This window comes from Lynx canadensis, chromosome A2 (genome assembly GCF_007474595.2).
Source record: "Lynx canadensis isolate LIC74 chromosome A2, mLynCan4.pri.v2, whole genome shotgun sequence".
NCBI lineage: Eukaryota > Metazoa > Chordata > Mammalia > Carnivora > Felidae > Lynx > Lynx canadensis.
In genome coordinates this window covers 80,018,794-80,040,353 of record NC_044304.2, presented here as the reverse complement: position 1 = coordinate 80,040,353, position 21,560 = coordinate 80,018,794, and the positions used below count along the sequence as shown (strand labels likewise).

The following is a 21,560-nucleotide window of genomic DNA, read 5'->3' as shown; positions in this document are numbered from 1 at the left end:
GGAGGGTGTTATGCTAAGTGAAATAAGTCAGGCAAAGACAGAGAAATAAGTCAGAGAAAGACAGATACCATATGTTTTCACTCATATGTGGATCCTGAGAAACTTAACAGAAGACCATGGGGGAGGGGGTGCAGGGAAAAAAGTTACAGAGAGGGAGGGAGGCAAATCATAAGAGACTCTTAAATACTGAGACCAAACTGAGGGTTGATGGGGGGTGGGGGAGATGGGAAAGTGGGTGATGGTCACTGAGGCCAAAGATGATGATCATCTGTTGGGATGAGCACTGGGTGTTGTATGGAAACCAATGTGACAATAAATTACATTTAATATAAAAATAAATAAATAAGTAAACATTTAAAAAAAAGAAGCAGCAGCTAGGGCTTTGAACCCCCACCCCTGTTCAAGTATTCTAAAATTTCAGTGTACTATTTTTGCCATACTGACCTATTGGAAATAAATTTATTCAGCAAGATGTAAAATTAAGTCGTTTTGACCCCTTTCTGGTTTGTATACAATGTGCCATCTTCCTCCATTCTGCCCTATTCATTTCAAATGCCTTAAATGGGGCGGCTGAGTGGCTCAGCGGGTTAAGCATCTGACTTCACCTCAGGTCATGATCTCAGAGCTCAAAACTGCTCAGCTCAAGTGCCAGCCCCATGCTGGGCTCTGTGCTGACAGCTCAGAGCCTGGAGCCTGCTTCAGATTCTGTGTCTCCCTCTCTCTCTGTCCCTCCCCTGCTCATGCTCTGTCTCTCTCTCTCCCAAAATTTAAATGAATCAATCAATTAAATGCCTTAAAAATGGTTCCTAAAAATAGGAGAAAATCAACCCCCCCAAAATATTTGTAAAAATATTCAGATTTCAATAAGATGCTTATATATAAAATATGCAAAAATCAGTATCATTCTTACGTACTAAAAAAATGGCCAATTAGAAGATGTAATTTAAAAGATCACTCACACTAGAGAATACTTAAGAATCAGTGGGAGAAAAATGTTCTATTCAGTAAATGGTATTGGGAAAACTGGTAGAACATACAGGAAAAAATCAGATCAGTACCATTCTTCTTAGACATGAATGAATTCCAAATGAATTTGAGAGTTAAATGCAAAAACTAAACATTTTTCAAGCTCTAGGAGAAATGATGTAAGATTTTTTTAAATTTTTTTTTTCATTTTATTTGAGAGAGAGAGAGAGCATGCATGAGCAGCGGGTGAGGAGCAGAGAGAGAAGGAGAGGGAGAATCCCAAGCAGGCTCCAAGCTGAGTGTGGAGCCCAATGTGGGGCTTGATCCCATGATCCTGGGACCTGAGCCAAAATGAAGAGTCAGACATTCAACCGACTATGCCACCCAGATGCCCCTATATAAGGATGTTTTTATAATCTAAGGATTAATGAAATTTTTTATATGCATAATACTGAAGGCAGAAGCCATATAGCAATAGCAGCTGACATTGACCAGCTTGCTATATACCAAACATACATTATCTTATTTATTGTCATATCATTTTAATGTCAGTTTTCCTTTTACACAGAAAAAAGGGGGCCTTAGAGAGATTAAGTAACTGTCACAGCAGTGTTTACAGTCAATCCTTATTCACAACTCCTCATATGTTAATTCACCTACTTGCCAAAATGTATCTGTAACCCTCAAACCCAAATCAAGACTCAAGGTGCCTTCACAGTCATTCATGGACATGTACAAAATGACAATTTTGATTCACCTAACACACACATTCCCAGCTGAGGTCAACACTCTGCCTTCCTATTTCAGCTCTTATATTTTAAACAAGTATCCTTTTCAAGATCTATTTGCTGCCCCATTTTTCACATTTTTCTGCTTTTTGCTGGTGATTTCACAGTTTAAAATGGCCCCAAACCACAGTACTGAAGTACTACCTAGTGTTCCTAAGTGTAAGAATGCTATGATGTGCATTTTGAAGACAATACATTCATGCTAAGTTATAGTGCTGTAGGCCATGAGCTTAATGTTAATGAATCAACAATATATATTAAATAAGTATCTTTAAATAAAAACACACAAAAACAAGGTTGTGTATGAATCAGTTGGTGAAAATGTGACCAGAGGCTCATAGAAATCTAACTCTATATTTCCTCTAGGAACAAAGGGTTGGTGTTTGATCAGTGTTTGCAAAGACTTTGTAGAATATCACAAATAACTAGAATCAGCTGTTAAAAAAAATGACAGTGCCAGGATTAAAATCCAGGCACGTCTGATCCCAGAGACCATACTACCAAACACTGTGTCATCCTCATTCTGTACAAAGGAAAAAACTGATAGGTTTGACTACATAAGTCGAAAGATAAAGGACAAACTGGGTAAAAAATATGGGTAAAATATATTACAAAGGATTTACTGACTTTAATAAAGATTTCTTCAAATCAAATGAAGAAGAGGAATTCTAAAATAGATAAAACTGAGCAAAGGATCGGACAGATAATTCATACACATACCCACACATATACACACACAAATTAGTAATGAGATATAAGAAAAGTATTTGATCTCCCTAGTAATCAAAGAAATAAAAATAATTATAAAATGCTGTTTTTCAAACCTATCTATACATTTGGCAAAGACTAAAAAGAATTATATCACCCAGCATTAGTATGAATGCGCACAGAGGCCGATGATGTAATATTTTTTACGAAAATCTAGTGGTATGTATCAATATGTTAATGCTATTAATAAATTCTGAACCTGAAATTTCAGCTCTGGTTATTTACACTGTGAAAGTATTTAGGCATCAGTGAATGGGTAATGAACATAAATGAAAAAAATTCTTGCGATGCTGTATATATATTATCCCAAATCTGAATAGTAGGGGAAGTAAGTATATTTATATGTACTGATACAATGTAATAGTGTGCAGCCACTAAACAAAGATGAAGTTCTGCATTTACTGGCGTGGAAAGATACCGAACACATATACTGTGGCGGATATAGTTTGATCCCATTTGTGTGTGCTTGTATACATATGGATAAAAACAGCCTGCTTATACGAGATCAGATTTAGAGATTAGTTGAAGGGCTCAGTTCTGAGGACAATATTAAAGAAGATTTCATTGGGTCTCATAACTCAACTTTAAAACTTTTCCCACTGAGTATTTCTTGCAATTATAGGACAAAGATGTACAACGCTGTCCCACTGAGAAGCAGTGATGAAGCTGAAAGGCGGGTGAGGCCTGGGGAGGGGCTGTGTCACAAGTACTGGCATCAGTCACCTGACTATCTGTTTCAAATAGAGGGTGTGGTCATCTGTTCAGAATTCCTGAAGTTTGATACCACTAGATTTGGGAAAAGAGGCCATGATGAGATACAGCATCACTGTCAGAGACTTACAAGAAACGAGAAGATGAGAGTTGAGAACAAACAGGGGTGGTTTGAGGCTAAACAGGAAAGAACGAGAAACCTGCACAGTTTGCATTTCTTTTATGTTCACTTTCTGGCTTTTCTTTGATAAAGAGGTAGATGCTTCACACACTGCTAATGTCTGTAAGCATAAGATAACATACATATGGTACAAGATTAGACAGAAATGCTTGGAGATTGGCACCCGAGAAAAGGTACCATCAGCAAGAGAGTACATTCATGATATCAGCAGTTTCTCTGATCCCCTGGTGTTTCACATTTGAGAATATCAGAGTCCCAACAAGAATTCTGTGCAGGACAGTGAAATAGGCTCTGCCTAAAGAAGCAAAGGTCCCCTGAAGGCTTTAGTAAAGGCACCAGGCATTTGCACTTAAACACTGTAATCGGCAGCAATAATTCAATCCATATGGCACACAGGATAGCTTTCTCAACAGCATTTCTGACAGAAGCTAAGACAAAACAGGTAATGGCAGAAAGTTATTGTAGTAACAGAGAATGCCTCTGTGGATCAAGGGGAGTCATTTGTTCCACATGAAAAGAAACATAAACAAATGAGATGAACACACTTAATAATGCATGCAACTTATTATAATCCACTACTTAAAATATAATAAAATAGGGAAAATTATGTCAATATTTACCTTGTCTCTAAGTAGGAAAAGACTCCTAAAGCACAAAAGTAGTATGAGAAAACAAAGGAAAAATGTATCTATTTTATTAATTTATTAATATAATCTGCATATAAAAATTCATGAAAAAAATAAAAATAAAACCACAACTTGGAGGAAATCATTTTGCAAAAATTTGAAATATGTGCAAGATACTCATCATAGTGTTTATATCACTGAAAACAAATATGTTTTCTATGACAAAAATGTCAAACCTACAAATTTATAAATTTTCCTACAAGCATACAAGAATATTATGCAGCTATTAAAATTACGTTTTGGAAAAATGCCAATATAATGATCACATAATGTTAAGAGAATAAGAGAAAAAAATTATAAATCCTATTATTATAAATATAGATCTATTTACTCACAGGAAAAAAAATCTGAAAGTATATCACAATAACAGTAATACTTACTATTGTCTGTGCCAGACATTGTGTTGCTCTGTATTTTTTTTTAATGTTTAATTATTTTGAGAGAGAGAGAGAGAGCTGGGGAGGCACAGAGGAAGAGAGAGGGAATCCCAAACAGGTTCTGCGCTGTCAGCCTGACATGGGGCTCAATCTCACAAACCATAAGAGCATGACCTGAGCTGAAATCAAGAGCCGGACACTCAACCGACTGAGCCACCCAGGTGCCCCTGTGTTGCTCTTTAAATGTACTATGTCACCGAAGTTTCGTAACAAACCCATGAGACAGGTACCATCATCACTGCTATTTTTCAAAAGAGAAAACAGACACAGAGAGGTGAGGTCATATGCTCAGGGCCATATAGTTTGAAAATGCAAAGTCCTTCAAAGAACCCAGCCAGTCTCCTGAGCTTATATGCTATCGATCACCACAACTCCCTAAGATGTAAGTCTCCTCTGATTTTAAAGGCTCATAAATTAAGGTATCCAAATATGTTAGAAATAGAGTGGGAATTTTTTTTTAATCTTTCCCATAATACTTGAGCAATTCTCACTATCAAACCTGAGAACATTCACTTGATATCTACAAGCTTGGAACTTCTGATCCACTCAACTTACAGGATATCAATAAGTGAAAATGAATGAAGATCCAGAATTCTTAGCTGCTGTTCCCTTCGTATATTCACCATTGCCCAAATAGATTTCTCTTAAAAGAGTAAATCTTTTGAGAAGTTTGAGGGTTTTTGTATGTTTTTTTCTATAAGGCTATTGCATATCTTTTGAGTATGGATCCAAGCTTATTTTGGTCTCTGTTCTTCCCATTATTTATTCTCATTCAAATGAAAATTTAAATACAAACTAGCTACCCATTCATCAAAATTGCTTCAAATTTATTTATGGTTCAGCAAAGAAGAGCTTCTGGGAATAAGAGCTTAAAGTCTATTATAGTTTCTATTAATAATTGTAGTCACTAATTGCTATGAGAACTTTTTTGGATATGCTAACATATAGTTAAAGCAAAGCCAGTCCAACAGACTCCTATAAATAGCATTGTGTGGTCTCACAAAAGTCATGAGAATTTTGTAAGTTTGGAGGGTGGGAAAGTAGAGACACGGTTTTCAGATTTTTTAAACGTTGTTATCATGGACTCAAAAGGCCAAAATTTAGAAACTGTACTCACAAATTCTTTATAACTAATCCTCCCGATTGCCTTAATTATGTTAGAATTACCACTTTTCTAAGGCAGTTTTAACTATAACTGAGATTAGACAGGGTTCCCAAGTGCTATTTTTGCTCACTGATTCATTAAATCAAAATGTTTAAAGTGCCTGCTATGTGCCAGGCACCATTCTAGGCACTGGAAATAAAGCAGCAAACTAAGCCAGCGAAAATCCCTGTCTTGCTGGAGCTTAAAGGCAATATGCTGATGGTACACAGAAAGCAAACAAGGTAAAAAACAAAATGTTAGATGATTAAAGCAGCTATGAAGAAAAACGAAGCAGTTCGGGGGATATGCAGTACCAGGGAGAGGAGCAGCCACAGTGGTAAAAAGCGTGGTGGGGAAGTCCTTACTGAGAAGGTAACATTTGAACAGGGACCTGAATCAGGAAGGGAGGAAGCATGGAGGTAGCTGGGGAACAGCATGCTAGACAGGGGAACAGCAAGTACAAAGGTTCTGAGAGGAGACTGAGTCCATATGTGTTTGAAGAACAGAAAAGAGGCTTTAATGGTTTCAGTGGAAAAGAAAGATACGAAGCCAGAGAAGTAACAGAGGAGCCAGGTGCTCTAGGGCCTTACAGGCCAGGCCAGGGACTTTCTTTCTCTTGGAGAGGCATAGGGAGCAACAAAACAGATGGACAGAATTATGATAGGATTTATCATTCAAATGTAGGTATCTTTGCTGGTGAAAATGCTAAGCTGATGGGACACTGGGACAACACAGGCAGACCACAGCTGTTCAGGCAACCTGGTGGAATGAACCAGTTGCCGTGGTTATGGAGCAGAGGACCAGCATGATCTTGGTTTGAGCTGGATCACTCTGGCTGCTGTTTTAAGATGAGCATGAAGATTAGGAGCTGCCATAACCCAGGTGAGAGGTGGTGGCCATGGCAGCTTCTGGGTGTGTTCTAATGTAAAGCCAGCAGGACCCAGGGATGGATCAGAGGTGGGATGTAGAGAAAGGTTTGGGGACTGAATGACTGTAAGACCTCAGCTGGCAATAATGAAGTTGAGGAGACTCAAGGAGGAGCTATCCTGTGGGTGGCAGCATGAGGAGCACATGAAGTTGGAGATGCCAACAGACATCCAAGTGGAGATGGTGAATGGGGAGTAAGACACAGTTCAAAGAGTCGTGTGGGAGTCACCAGCATGTAGATGGCCCTTAAAGCATCAGAATGGATGGCATCCTTAGGGAGACAGGGCAGATGAAAAAGAGAAAACGGTAAAGGACAGAGCCCTGAAGCCCTAGTAAAACAGAGTCTCAGGGAGGAGAGGAAGACACAAAAAAGGATGAGAAGGGGCAACCAGGGAGATAAGGATCAACTAGGAGAGGGTGAAATCCCAGTGGCCAAATGACAAAAGTGTGTCAAGGAGAAGGGGGTGATCAACTGTGATAAATGATGCTTTGGTCCTAGCAAGCTGAGAACTGAGAGATGCATTTTGACATGTTCCCAGTAAATACAGGGATGGTGTGTCTATACTGATGCATGAAAGGAGAGGTATGCATTCATTAATTTACCTCTAATACTCCCTTGCAGGTCACTGAATTTAAGACCCCGAGGGGTATGAAGTGAAGAGGGGAATACACATCCCAGAGAAGCCAGGCTTCTTGTACAAAAATAGGTAGTCTGTACCATACCGTGTAGCTTCCGGAAGAGAACTAGACATGTCCACAAAGCTACAAAAGCATAAGTCACTTTTAGACTAGATCTGCCCCTCCTCCCCCCTCCAAAAAAATCACTACACTCTTCACATCTGATGAAAGAGATGAACTTCTTCAGATGAAGGAGAACACTGCTTCTCCACATGGCCTGTGTTATAAACATCACATTCACTAACCCAGAGGTCATTTCACATCTTTTATTCTTAAATGTATACACTGAATACTGTGGCAGCTATCTGTTATTTTGCCTGTCCTATTGCCCTCTCCCTCTTCTTTGGGGTAACAGCACCTCAATTTTCCTCTGGAAATTTATCCCTCCCACCCAACAGCCATCCAAGTGGGATGGCCAGACCCCAGGGAAGCCATTGAGACTTGTGGTCCCAGAACTAGAATTCAGTGATACAAGAAAGGAGAGGAGTTGAAGAGGATTCATCCTAATTGTGGGGCCAAAAGAGCCTCGAAATCAGAAAGAAAAAAAAAAAGAAAGAAAAAAGCCAGAAAATCATGGTCCCTTTACCACCTTGATTCCTTTAGCAACTGACCACTTGACATACTATCATCATGTCTAACATCTGGATTTTCCTTCCGTTATGCAACTTAACCCACCTTCCATTAATAAATTCCTTTAGCCCAGGTCATCCAGAGCTAGTTTCTACACCTGGAAACCAGAATACGCTGGTATACCCACCACTTTCGAAATTCTGTGGTATCCAATAAAACTCATAAATTTTCAAGTCAGGTCCATTTTCCAACATAAGTAAAAATGAAGGTTTTTCTTTTTTATTTGCATCCAAGTTAGTTAACATATAGTGTAATAATGATTTCAGGAATAGAATTTAGTGATTCATCACTTACATGTAACACCAGTGCTCATCCCAACAAGTGTCCTCCTTAATGTGCATCATCTGTTTAGATTTCCCCCACCCGATACCCACCAGCAACCCTCAATTTGTTCTCTGAATTCAAGAGTCTCTCATGGTTTGTTTCCCTCTGCTCTTATTTGATTGTTTCCCTTCCCCTATGTTTATGTTTTGTTTCTTAAATTCCACATATGATTGAAATCATATATTTGTCTTTCTCTATTTCACTTAGCAGAATACACTCTAGTTCCATCCGCATTGTTGCAAATGGCAAGATTTCATTGTTTTTGATCACCAAGTAATATTCCATTGTATATACATACCACATCTTCTTTATCCATTCATCAGTTGATGGACATTTGGGCTCATAAAAATGAAGGTTTAGAGGCCATTATCATATTGGCATAATATTCTAATAACCATTCTGATATTCTGATTGTAAATGTTTCTTTCACTGACGTTTCTAAGGAGCGCCATTCTTTTTATTCATTGGAAACATTTGTCTTTAATCAAAGTAGTGGATTTTTTTAATGGCTGTTTCATCAGGACAGCAACCAAGCATGTGCCTCATTCAAGATTTCCTATTCTTTTTCTATTCTGTGGGGCTTCCATAGCTTTCGTTATTTTGTGGAAATGCTTGGGAACAACTAGTATAGAAGGGACAGGACAAACTTGTTTAGACAAGTCATCATTCAGCCATTCAGGTCACATTAGTGAGTATTATTTTAATAATTGTGAAGAGCTTGATCTCTAGAGCATTTACATTTTACTTCAGCGAATATAGATAGGTGTCCCTTGGGTACTCATTAGTGATACCAATTTTGAATTTTCATTGACTGTAGTTTTCTGTATGTTTAAAATATTTCACAATTTATTTGGAATTGAAGTGTCTGCCTCACAGTTTCTGTTAAAAAGCTGACATAAACCATTTGTTTGAGAGAAATATTCTCAAAGGTTTAATACCCACATCAGGGCAGATCACCAGGGGAAGCAGTCTTATGGCTTCCTACCCTACACTTTAGGCTCACAGATTCACCCACTAGACCTACAACTTGACACAGCTCACCAGGGAAGACTAATGGGAGAAACGGTCTGGTCTGTCCTACCTGAGAAAAGGAAATGTTTATATGTGGACCTTCTCTACATTTCTGATAATATCTTTATAAAGGCTACCGTCCTTTTGTTCAAGTCCGATGAGGCAAATGTTTCTCTCTTAGTGAAAGCATGGGCCTCCCTTCAGGCCCTCTGAGAATCTCAATGGGTTCCCTCTGATTTAGTTTCCATGAGGTGTCAGTGGATCTCAGTTTAGATCTGAAGGCAAACTTCGGGATAAACTATGATGACGGTAACAAATGAAGACATATTTGTATTACTAACGTAAGTACGAAGCAAGGGCAGCTTCTAGGCATTAGACACTGATGGTCTTGCAATCCCTCGTGTGTCACACTCGCCTGGTTGCCACAAAGCCTAAGGCTGACCTCTGCCCTCTGTGAAAGGAGGTGAATTATTTGAGGGCAAGTGCAGAGATGACCCTTGGCAGTTGCCCTTTTTTTCTTGTTCGAACAAGTACAACAGAAAGTGGTTTTTACAGACTGGACCCATGAATAAAAAACAATCCTCCAAAGCCAAGTGCAAAATAAACATTATGCCATTGGTGTCATTATCACCATGTATGCAGACCTGTGACTAGTGAGCAGGTTAGACACTGAAAGGAGCTCTGGGTTGTCACAAGGACTCAATATGTGCCACATCACTCAATTTTCCAGGCGGTCCCTGCAGACTAATAACACATAAAGGAATTTCCTGAAGAAAGAAATATATTACAAATACATGAACTTCAATCAAAATTTTTTGAAATGGCTCTCTTCCAAGAATTCTCCTCTTGTATTCCAGTTCTACTTAGGTTTTATTAGTGAGTCAGAGAATAAACTTCCTATTTACTTAAAAAACTTAATAAAAATTACACTCATCAAAATGTTAAAAATAAATTTGAACAAAATTTACAAATCATATTTATATATTTTTGTCATCATACTTTGAAGGCATGTTAACTCTTTCATGTCAACAGTATACTAAGTGATTATCTTTACTTTCTGCTTTATCTGGAAGATAATGTCTTAGACAATGAATATTTAGGACTTAAATTCTGACCTTGTTTGGCATAGATATCATCTTTCTGCTTCAGGTTTTCAGTCTTTTTTTAAGTTTATTTATTTTTGAGAGACAGAGAGAGAGAAAGTGCAAGCAGGGGAGGGGCAGAAAGACAGAGTGAAAGAGAATCCCAAGCAGGCTCCACGCTGTCAGCAGAGAGCCTGACTTGAGGCTTGATCTCACAAACCATGAGATCATGACCTGAGCCGAAATCAAGAGCCAACCTGAGCTTAACTGACTGAGCCACCCAGGTGCCCATCAATCTTTATTTTAAATAACAAAATTGGCTTTTACTTTTCTTCGTTTTTTTTTTTCTTAAAATGTCTCTTATTATTTCATATTATCATCCCTTTCCTAAAATAAGTATCATTTCTATAAATAAATGCGTACCGGTTAGAAGCATGGATTCTGGAACAAGACTTTGCCTAATAGCTTTCAAATCTTAAGCAAAACACTTACCTCTCTGTGACTCAGTTTCTATGTCCAGAAAAAGAGGATAACAGTACCTAACTCATAAAGTTGAAGTGAAAATTACATATTACATGCCTAGCATACACTAAGTGCTACTTTAGGGTTTGCTATTAGTATTGTTGCTATTAATTTATTTCTAAGCCCTTGAGAGTTACCTTTTCTTATTTTTTGATAGTATCAGTGCTTGGAATGGAAATGTGAACCTCCTTTTTCTAAAAGAGACTAAAACCCATTAATTTCTGTATATTCTTCCATCACAAACACTGGACATATAATATTTTTTTGCAGTATGAGAATGCAGGAAGTGTTTATCTGAGAAAAGGAAATATGAAAAGAACTGGAACTATGATCATAGGATATTTCAACATTCATAACAAAGGTGGCCTAAACAAAAAGATTACATGTTCCCGAAGGTAAGACTGAGATGCCTGTTTCCTCTGTCAATATGTAGCAAGCAAGAGAAATGACAATGTTGGATTTGGTCCTAGAGGCTGAGCCAGACATAACAAACAAGGTTAAGGCTGGGGCAGAGCTCACATTCACAACCATGTCACACATCTAAGTATTTGAAACATCAACAGGATTTACATATGGTGATGCTGCATTTTAGACAGAAAGGATCATCAGGAAACAAAGTTTGGTGAAGGAAACTAGCATAAACTGTCAGTTATAAGAAACTTCAGAAATTGGAGGTCGGGGATAGATGACTTTCTCAAAGCATTACTAAAAAGTCAACATGAAATGCACTATTTTTGCTACTTGCCAAAGTAGCACACCTTAAGGGATATTTTTAAAATGTATTATCAGAAGTGTCTTAGGAAACACCCTACTTCCAACACAGTGGCCAAAAACAATTCTACAGGAGGATGAGAGCAATTCAGAGCTTGATATAAGAATTGTGACTGACCTTAAAGAGAATGTAAGCTGGGTCATCTGGGCATTCAGAAGAAATAATTAGGACTACATTCACCTGCACATAACAGGAAACTGATTAAGTTTTCTTAAGGTACAAGAAATTCAGAAGAGGTATTCCAGGGCTGGGACAGCTGCTCAAAGGTACAAATAAAGACCAAGGCTCCCTCTAAACTCCCATCCTCAAGGTCACAAGATGGCTGTACCACACCCTGGCTAGAAGAAATGGGTAAGAGTAGAGCAAAAAGCAAGTATTTGCTGAATCTTTTAAAAAATCACCTTTATCAATTTTATCAATAATCTTTCTAAAGATACCACCCAGTAGACTTCCACTTCATCTCACTAAACTTTACAGCAAGGGAGCCTTGAAGGTATTTTTAACTGGACACATAGTTGTTCTGAACAAAACCAGTTAGTAAGAAAGGGAGTTTCAGTAATGAATAGGTAGACAACAGGCAGTGTATGTAACACAATGATACATTATGCAATCTAGGGGCAGGACAATCTTCCTCCAATACTGTCTAGGGAAGAAGATGTCAACCTGCCCAGCTGACATGAGTTGGTTTAGAGAAGCTTTCCTAGAGGCTGGAATCTGCCATTGTGATCATCTAACTCTAAGCTCCCCAACAACCTGCTAATAGTCATTTGCCAACCATAAAAACCTTGCTCCTGTGGACAGACAGAATGCATTGGACAGGCAAAGCCTTTATCCTGACAAGTATATTTTGTATTATAAATGAACTGACCTTCCACTTTACCACCTAACCACTTGTGGATCTCAGTTTCCTCAATCAGTCCCTGAGGACCTGGTGAACTCTGGATTCACTATCAAAACTAATCTCTCTCAGTTCTAGTTTGGCTGAAATAGTTTTGTATTTCAAAACAGGGGGTTGTAGACATATGTATCATAGGATTTGACAAAATATATTAAACTGATGTCAATATTTACTTATCTTGGCATCTTTCCCAGACTACACTTAAATATACAAAATTTGGTTGTTATGATCCTCAAGTAAGGAAAATAATCAACTTAGGAACAGGAAGGTTTGAATTAGGAATTGGATAAATTAATAAAAGTTTTGGGTGGACTAGAACCTCACTAATTAACCCTTAATTCTGTGCAAGTCATATATTTATTCTGGCTGGGAAGCACTTTCTGATCATACATATTTGGTGATGAGTTGATTTTTTTTTTTTAACTTTTGTGACTCTCCTTAATAACTCAATTGAAAACTTCTCTTGAAATGTACCACATATTGACACAGCACAAAATGAACATGCATGGGTAAATGGCTATCTATATATACAATGCTTCAAATACTCTTATCTAATGTTGGGTGATTATACCAGATGATAATAGCTACTATATGATAAGCACCTACTGTGTGGCAGGTACTTTATATGCATAACCTTATTTGATGACAGCAACCCTGAAAATGAATATTATTATTTCATACATCAGAATGAGGAAACTGAGGCTTGGGGATGATAGAGAATTGCCGAAGGCACATGACAAATAAGTGGCAGAGAAAGGATATACACCCAGCTCTCTCTGCTGCCAAAGCTTGAACTCTTTCTCATACATACATGACTGTGCTCCCTGGACTGCTCTTTTTAGTGTGAATAACACTGAACCGAGCCAAGAAATCTTTGAAGTTTTGAGCTGAAATAGACAATGGCACAAAACAATAAAATAGATCTTGTTCAAGAAAGATTATGGTACTTACCCCAGAGCAACACATCTCCCTTCTTAATTCCCAGTCTAGTGTTTGCCTTAAACCAAGGCCCCCATCCCTTTTTGACCTGTTTTTTGAGAACCAGAAACCAGTAAGATGGCATCATTATTTCATATCCACACAACTGCAGTTAAGAGCCTTGGCAGAGAGACCAGCAAGTAAATGAGATGACTGGAGGTGACCGAGGGGATGATAAAGTCCTTCATCAGTTTACTAGAAGAGATTCTATGCACTCAAGCATTCAGAGGTCTCCAAATTGAGCTATCTTTTAGATTCAAGCTAATTCAGTGTGCCATTTTCTAATTTCTATAACTACCCCTTGTGTGTACATATATGTTTCTGTGCGCAAACTTTTGAATCTGCAGTCTGACCAAGTAAGTCACGGTGAAGAAAGCAGCCAACTCAGAATTAAACAGCTACAGGCCTGGGGGTGCCTGGGTGGCTCAGTCGGTTAAGCATCCAGCTCTTAATCTCAGCCTGGGTCTTGACCTCAAGGTTTTGAGTTCAAGCTCTGCGCTGGGCTCCAAGCTGGCTGCGAAGACTACTTTAAAATAATTTTAAAATAATAAAATAAGGGGCGCCCGGGTGGCTCGGTCGGTTGGGCGTCCGACTTCGGCTTAGGTCACGATCTCACGGTCCATGAGTTCGAGCCCCGTGTCGGGCTCTGTGCTGACAGCTCAGAGCCTGGAGCCTGTTTCGGATTCTGTGTCTCCCTCTCTCTCTGACCCTCCCCCGTTCATGCTCTGTCTCTCTCTGTCTCAAAAATAAATAAATGTTAAAAAAAATTTTTTTTTAAAAATTAAAAAAATAATAACACAATGAAAACAATAAAAAATAAATAGCTACAGGTTTGAACGTTCTTCTGAGAGATTTTACAGTGTAGGAGGAAGGGTCCACTTTTCTTTTAGGAATAATTAACCCATAACTTTTTAAAAGGGCAAGTGCATGTCACAGAAAAAATAACATTAAATTTTTAAAAGAATAATATAAAAAGCCTACTCGTCCACTTCTATGCTTGCAAATATCCAATGAGAAAAATAATGGATATAAATGTACTGATGTTTTTCATGTTACAGTCAAAGGAGAGAAAAAATAGAGATGGTGACAAAAAATCTGAAGGGGAGAAGGAAAAAGAGAAAAAATAGAAAGAACAGAAGAGAAATGTAACACAGAAAAAGGGAAGGAAGAGGGGAGAGAAGGCAAGTACCTGTGATGTGGTAGAAGGAAGAATGAGAGGAAAGACAATGAGAAACTATAGGAGGAGGAAGAAAGGGACCAAGGAAGAGAGCAGGTGAGATATAGATGGAAGGAGAGTGGACAGAGCAGGAAGGGCAGAGAAAGTGGATTCTGAGATGTACACTCATCACTGATTGGTTAACTATGATCACACCTCCATGTCACTTAGTATGTGGGCACCAGCATACATCAGTGGCAAACAATCTCGGGTTTTATAGTTACAAGGAATCCTTTAATCAATAACGTTTAATTTATTCTGTTTTCCAAATAAAGTTTTCTTTTTCTCAGGAAAGATAATTTAGTATCAAAAGAGAACCATGGTTTTCAGTGTTTACTCTGAAACATTAGAGTTCCTATAATTCTCTTCATGGCATTCAAAACTATCTAATTACCTTCGCTTTGGTTTTTTGAGTGATTAGAGCTGCCTTAAGCCACAAAGCAACACCTGTACATTTGTACTGATCCTTCGGCACGCACCCACATCTCGTTGCTATATTGGTTCCTACATGGGGTTGAATAAAGAAGGAAAAAAACATGTATAGTTTTAGCAAAGCATACAGTTTAGAAATAATTGGTTAACCCATAGGCACAGCATTCAACCCTTTAGAAGCTCTGCCTTCAGTGAGATGGGGCATAGCAGGTACCATGGCGAAAATTACTCTCTGAGCTACACAATTAAAACCAAAAAGAGATCACCTCAGGAATTACCTGACAGCCAAGAACATATATACTTTTAAATATACCATTCCTGTGTTTGGACAGTCATTATGAAATCTTCATATTTGAGATTTCAACACCAATTTCTGAAAATGTGTTTTTAATACTTTTTTTGCTTAAACTTGATAAGAATGATATTACACAGTTTGGTTATTTAATAAATGATTCTAAAGTTGATGAGCTGGGTTAATCATCCAAATGTTTCCTGAAACCAAAATATTTAGATAAATGAATTTCTCTTTTTATATGTGCTGTGTCTTTACTCAGACGAAGCCTAAGCCATTTCTCTTTGTTCATAGTGAACCTGCCATTCTAACAAAATGCATTCCACCTTCCTTCTCTTCCTGACAGAGGGTAGGGCCATCCATTTTTGCTATTTCTATATTACATAAAGAACTTAAAATTTCTTTAAGAACTTTATATTTTGTGTGAAAATACGTACAATTTTTTTAAATGCCAATGTTCAAAAAGTACTGATTACTCAATTTATATATGCTTTTCAAATGTAAAGGCTATTTGAAATACTAAGGGTTCAATGCATCAGCAACTATTTGTGAACATTAAAGCCATAGTAAGTGCCATTTGAAATAATCAGAAGAACAATTCTGATTATTGCAACACATTCTAAATAAATTGATCATATAAGGTTCCCAGGTTGTTCTATAAAGTTGATCAATTCCAGAGAGGGAAAAAATAAATCAAAAATGGCTCTTAAATGTATTCTTTTGAATGAAACTAATTCATGAAAAAATTTGAAAGTCAATAGTATGGAACTTTAAAGTCTTGTTACAATCACATATCATCTACTTTTTAAAGGTGAAAAGAAAAAATTATGGGAATAAGACAGTTCTCTAAAAAACATATGATTATAATGATACAATTTTATTTTATTCTTTAGTGTTTTTAATGAAAATAAAATAATAGTTTAAAGAAGCACAAAAATTGGAGGGAAGTACTCTAATTAAATAATTTCTGGTAATGAAAGAATATCTGCCAAAATGAGATGTTTTCAATTATGAGCCTATAACTTGATTTAAGTCTTGATTTTTTAACCTCTCATGGGGAAACACACTAAAGCAAGATTTATGTGATTTATGAAACAATCTGAACCATCTCACTAAAAAATGTTTGAAATGAATTGTACAGAGTGAGATGAAATATATAACAAGTAAAGCAAAATGCTTTAAAATGGTCAATTTTCACAGTCACATACAAATAGGACACAGCTGCAGTTCACTTTTAAATTGCACTTAACAAATGATCCTAACAGTTTAAGTATGCTGATTCTGAAATCTGAGACAAGTAAAGGACAAATAACCACAAACCTGATCGACAACACAGTTACCTTACCAATATCACATTACTTTAATTCAAATGATAAAATCATACCCTTGAAAGGAATTTAATCTGGAGTATATTACCAAAAACTACGTCTGACATATATATCATTCCTATATTTGAAAGGTCATTATACTGCACTGCCATTGAACAGTGATTTTTAAATAGCAACCAGTTGATTCCAGAACACATATATTTATAATAGTAATACTGGCTATTGTTACGACAAAGTGGTCTTTCTCCAATTATATCTTTTCTTAGGTAAATGCTCAGTTTTAGCAGGAAATGACTTTCCCAATCACCCCACAATATGATTAAATAAATAATGGAATGGAAATGTAGCATGAAAGAACCACCAACAGTGATACTGGATTTACAAAATACAATAAAATCCCCCTTCTAAAGCATTATACCACACTGTTAATTCAGTTCTGCTTAAGACAATTTTTTTTCCCCTCAATCAATAATTTAGAACATTTTTTCACTGTTGAGGGAAGATTTGACCCACCTTATGCATCCTTAAAGAACAGGGATTCTAGTCTATTTCAGGATTCAGATAAAATGTCTTACTCAAGCTCAGGCACTTTCCACAGACTCATTTACTTATGTTTGGCTTTCATAGTTGCTTTTTCTAATATCTCACCTCTCTTCTCTGAGGGTAACTGAGTAAGCCAATCTTATGAGTAGGTAGGTTCTTATTTACACGACTTCAATGATTTCTAAAAGTCTTTCTATCCCAAAATATAGTAACTGCCTGGTTAGTGATGCTAAAATTCTTCAAAACAAAATAAAACAAAAAAGGAAAACATCTTTCTACCATTATAATTAAGACTGTGGGAGGATTCAATATTGATGAGTCATCCTTACTACAAATCAGTTGGGGGAGGAGTTATAAACAAAAAAGGATAGGTAGATACCTGAGAGTGAGAAGGAAGAAGAGGGATTATAGTAGGAAAGGGAAGGTGCAGACATCAACTCAACCTTTGCATGTTTCACAATACTGCCCTGGTCCACAGGAGGGGAGTCGCCAGGTGTGGCTGGGAAAGAGAAATGGCTTCTGACTAGACCATCTAGGTTTCCATTTCCTATCTTCCCATTATTCACAACTTTCTACCAAAAAAAAAAAAAAAATCAGGTTTGATCCTGGAAACTGTGTTGTAGAAACTGACCATACTTTGGGACTTACGCAAAAACAGCAAATTCTAGGGGAAATAAAGTTTCTGATCCTGAGACCTTTCTAATTCAACATGATGGATGTGAGACCTCTTTTTGCTGAGCTTCTGGAGTGTGGTATACTCATGCAAGGACACCATAGTTCATTGTGACTAACGATGCCGTCTCAAGAGAGTCGTAGACAACAGAATTTAAAAGATACAAGAAGATGAAAACAGAAGTACCAAGTGATACCCTTTAATAAAGAGATGAAAACTAGTAGAAATAACCAAGCACTCTTTACAGAGTTGTCAAAACTGCAAATACATGGATAAACTATCTAATGTTGGAAATAGATGACAACTGTTAGACATGCCAGTTTCAAATTCTTTAGTATTATATTTTTGTTTTTCCAAAGATTTTCAAAAAATCTTTAAAGAACGATGACACATACACAGACTCGTAATTTTGAACCACTTTTACACTAGACTGACATTTGCCTTTCCACTTCACATTCTGAGCTCTGTCACATAGCACAAGTCTCAGAGGGCAGCTGACATCATAGTCTGATCTACAGTAATGTTCTGTGTTAGGTGCCCTTGTACATATGACTTCTATCGCAATGCATTCTTTTAGGTAAAAAGTGACAACCATCAGCTGTATGCAAACACCATTCCTCCAAATGAGGAGTCCAATGTAAATCATACAGAAGACTGATTTTTCCAGACATAATCGCTAACTTTAAAGACTGAGAAATCTCAAGCTAAGGTTTTACAGATTTCTGAGCTTTAAAAAATGTTGGCTGAATGACCTTCTATTTTGGTCTCCTATAAAATGAGCCAACTGGAAATGTACAATAGGTTAAGTTTTCCTATGATCAGTTCAGTTCTTAAAGACGCCATATAATTAACTTTAACATTATTTTTTTTAAGTCTAAAAGAAAAAGAGACACATGTAAGCCTCATTTCAATTTTAAACCATTCTTCTACCTGTAGAACATTTTACAGGGAAAAACTCTTACTGAAGGCCTGTAGCTACAGCCAGCTTCAAAATCTAAATATTTGATAAAACAGGTAACAGGAATTTAAAATATGACATGAACAATTCTCAAAGTTTATAATAATTTGATATTCTTGAAGTTACTCAAGAATAAAATTTCTCTATCTTCACTGACAGTGCGGAAAAGAGGTAGAAATTGAGGCTTCCCCCACGATGTCCAACTTGAAGAATTACACTTTATTCTTACTCTATGTTTTCAGACTTAGGGATGTGATTATGGTCAGTCTTTGGCTGACTTATATTTCCAGCTATCTAGCAAAAGCAAATGCTATGTCATATTTTAATATTTTTAAGTTTTCTACGATGGCACCTTACAAAGGATGAAGAAAACAGAAAAAAAAAAAAAAAACAAAAAAAAACCAGTAACAAGGCTTTGTTATCACATGGCCTTCCATTGCAACCTGGCAATTATACCTTTTAGCCCAGCTCTGGCTCACTTACCTACCACTCTCACTTAGAACTAATAACAGACAAGCCCCTTTGCTAAGGGTCACACCAAGTGACAGGCTCAATCAATCAGTCTGCAGGTTAGGTCTGGGTTGCCATCATACTGGCTGGTCTTTCCACTTAAAAGATTCTCACCACCTCAGAAAAAAACACCAGAACGTTATTGGGAAGAGAATGAGCTAAACACTTTATTAAAGAAGGGACTAGTTACAGAAAATTAATTTTACAAAGTCTAAAATTCCAACGAATTAGACTCCTGGCTTTACAGACAAGGCTGCCACCATGCCACAAGAAAGTTGTAAAAAGCACTATTTTAAATCCCCAGAAAGCATTTATTTACGCAAAACATTTTAAAGCGGATATGAAGGTGTTTTTAAAAAAAGAGAAAACTTAAGGACTCTCATCATTCTTACACGCATGTTTATCTGAAATGCCAGCTGCTGGGTGGATTATCTCCTGCTATGTCAATAACTGTTAGCCTACAAGACATCGAAACTATAATATGAGATTACTAGGCAATAGTTTCTATTTGATTGAGTATAAGTATTTTTGCCTTGAAATTCTAATCAAATAAATGCCTGTCGTGGCTTAGAAGTTCCATGGAAGTGAAATGCCCAGAAGTGCCAGAGGAAATAACAGAAAATGGACAGTATCTTTTTTCCCCACATACACGACCAATTAGCTTAAAACAGTCAATATACATGCACCATACAAAATTATATTTCTTGTAGCTAAATTTTACTTCCTCAGTAATGTTTAATTTTGATGAAGGACTCCATAACAATGATCCTCTTTTAAAAGGCATCTTTAAATTATAAGGGGCTTCCACAGCCCTTACCTGGAAATTAAAGCTGTGCAGATAAAAGACAAAGTCATCAATACACAACAGAGACCACTTGGAAAAAAAGCAGCACGTTAAAAAGTAAAAGGAAATTTTTTTTAAAAACCCATCTTACGGACATTTTAAAGGACACCTTATGAAGAATAAAAAGCTGGAAGAAAGCCGCTCCATTTCAGGAGGGCTGTCTGACACTGGATGAAATGAGGGACCCCTGGCTGGCGAGCAGCGGGAACTTTGCAGCGGGCAGGCGACGGCGCGGGGCAGCCGGGGACCGGGGCGCGTCAATCTGTCACCAGCCCGTCCGCCAAGCCCCGCGCCAGCCCCAACGCCACCCTTCAGGGGGAACCGGGAGCAGGACAAAGGTCTGGAATCCAAGCACGGGGTTAGGGAAACAAGACGCGCGCATCCACTAAACGTGCCGGCTGCAAGGACAAGGCGTGAGGGGGAACGACGCCAGCCCCCAATTCTCAGGCGTTTCCCACAAGAACCGGCTCATTACGAGCAGATGCGTGAAGGGAGTGTGTGGTGTGTGGCGAATAAATCCCAACTCGCTGCTCGATCCTCACTAACTTTGTTCTCTGGGTCCCTTCAAAGAGCTCTAGGTTGAGGGAAGGGTTCTCTTGGCTCTCGTTTAAATGGCCCCTTGGAAGAAGGAAAGAGATAAAAAGCTGCGCTCGCGGGCGCACCGGGCCGGGCGGCGAGCGCGGAGCCGCTGTGGTACCTACCATGGTATTCTTGTCCCGGTACGTAGTAGGTGGGGTTGCCCGCAATGTGCAGAGAAATGAGCACCTCGCCCTGCTCCCCATCCCCTTCCAGCTCCCCGTGGTGGGTGCACAGGAAAAAGAAGGGCGAGAAGCGGGGGTAATAGCCCACCGCCGCACGCGCCCTCAGCGTCGCCCCCAGCAACAGCGCCAGGAGGAAAGTCCGCGGGGCCCAGCAACTGCGCTCCATGCCGCCGCCGCCGCCGCCGCCGCGCGCCGCGAGCGCCGCTCGCTCATTCAGTTTGGGAGGCGCCGGGACGGAGGAACCACGCGCAGGGAAGGCGAGAAGGCGGCGGACGGGAGCAGAGAGGACTCGAGAGCGGAGCTCCGCCGGGAAGTTCGGCGGGAGACCACGGCTCGCAAAGTTTCTTTGGGCCGGCGGAGAGCGGGCCCCGGGCTGCGGGCGCCGAGAGCGCGTCGGCCGCCGCCTCTGTGCGCTGCCGCCGCCGCCTCTGCGCGACGCCCCTCGGCCAGGCCTGGGAAAGCGCCCGCCCCCCTCCACACCTTCTTAAAGCCCCGGGCGC

The 21,560-nt window shown here is 38.6% G+C and overlaps 1 protein-coding gene across 1 annotated transcript in view; it reads right to left on the bottom strand.

Annotated features, from left to right (window-relative positions):
* The window catches only part of RELN (reelin), a 532,864-nt gene extending 511,638 nt beyond the window's left edge, over nt 1–21,226 (bottom strand). The window contains 1 exon segment of the mRNA XM_030307797.1: nt 21,001–21,226. Within this exon segment, the coding sequence (XP_030163657.1) occupies nt 21,001–21,226 (226 nt within the window).
* Between the last annotated feature and the right edge of the window lie 334 nt (nt 21,227–21,560).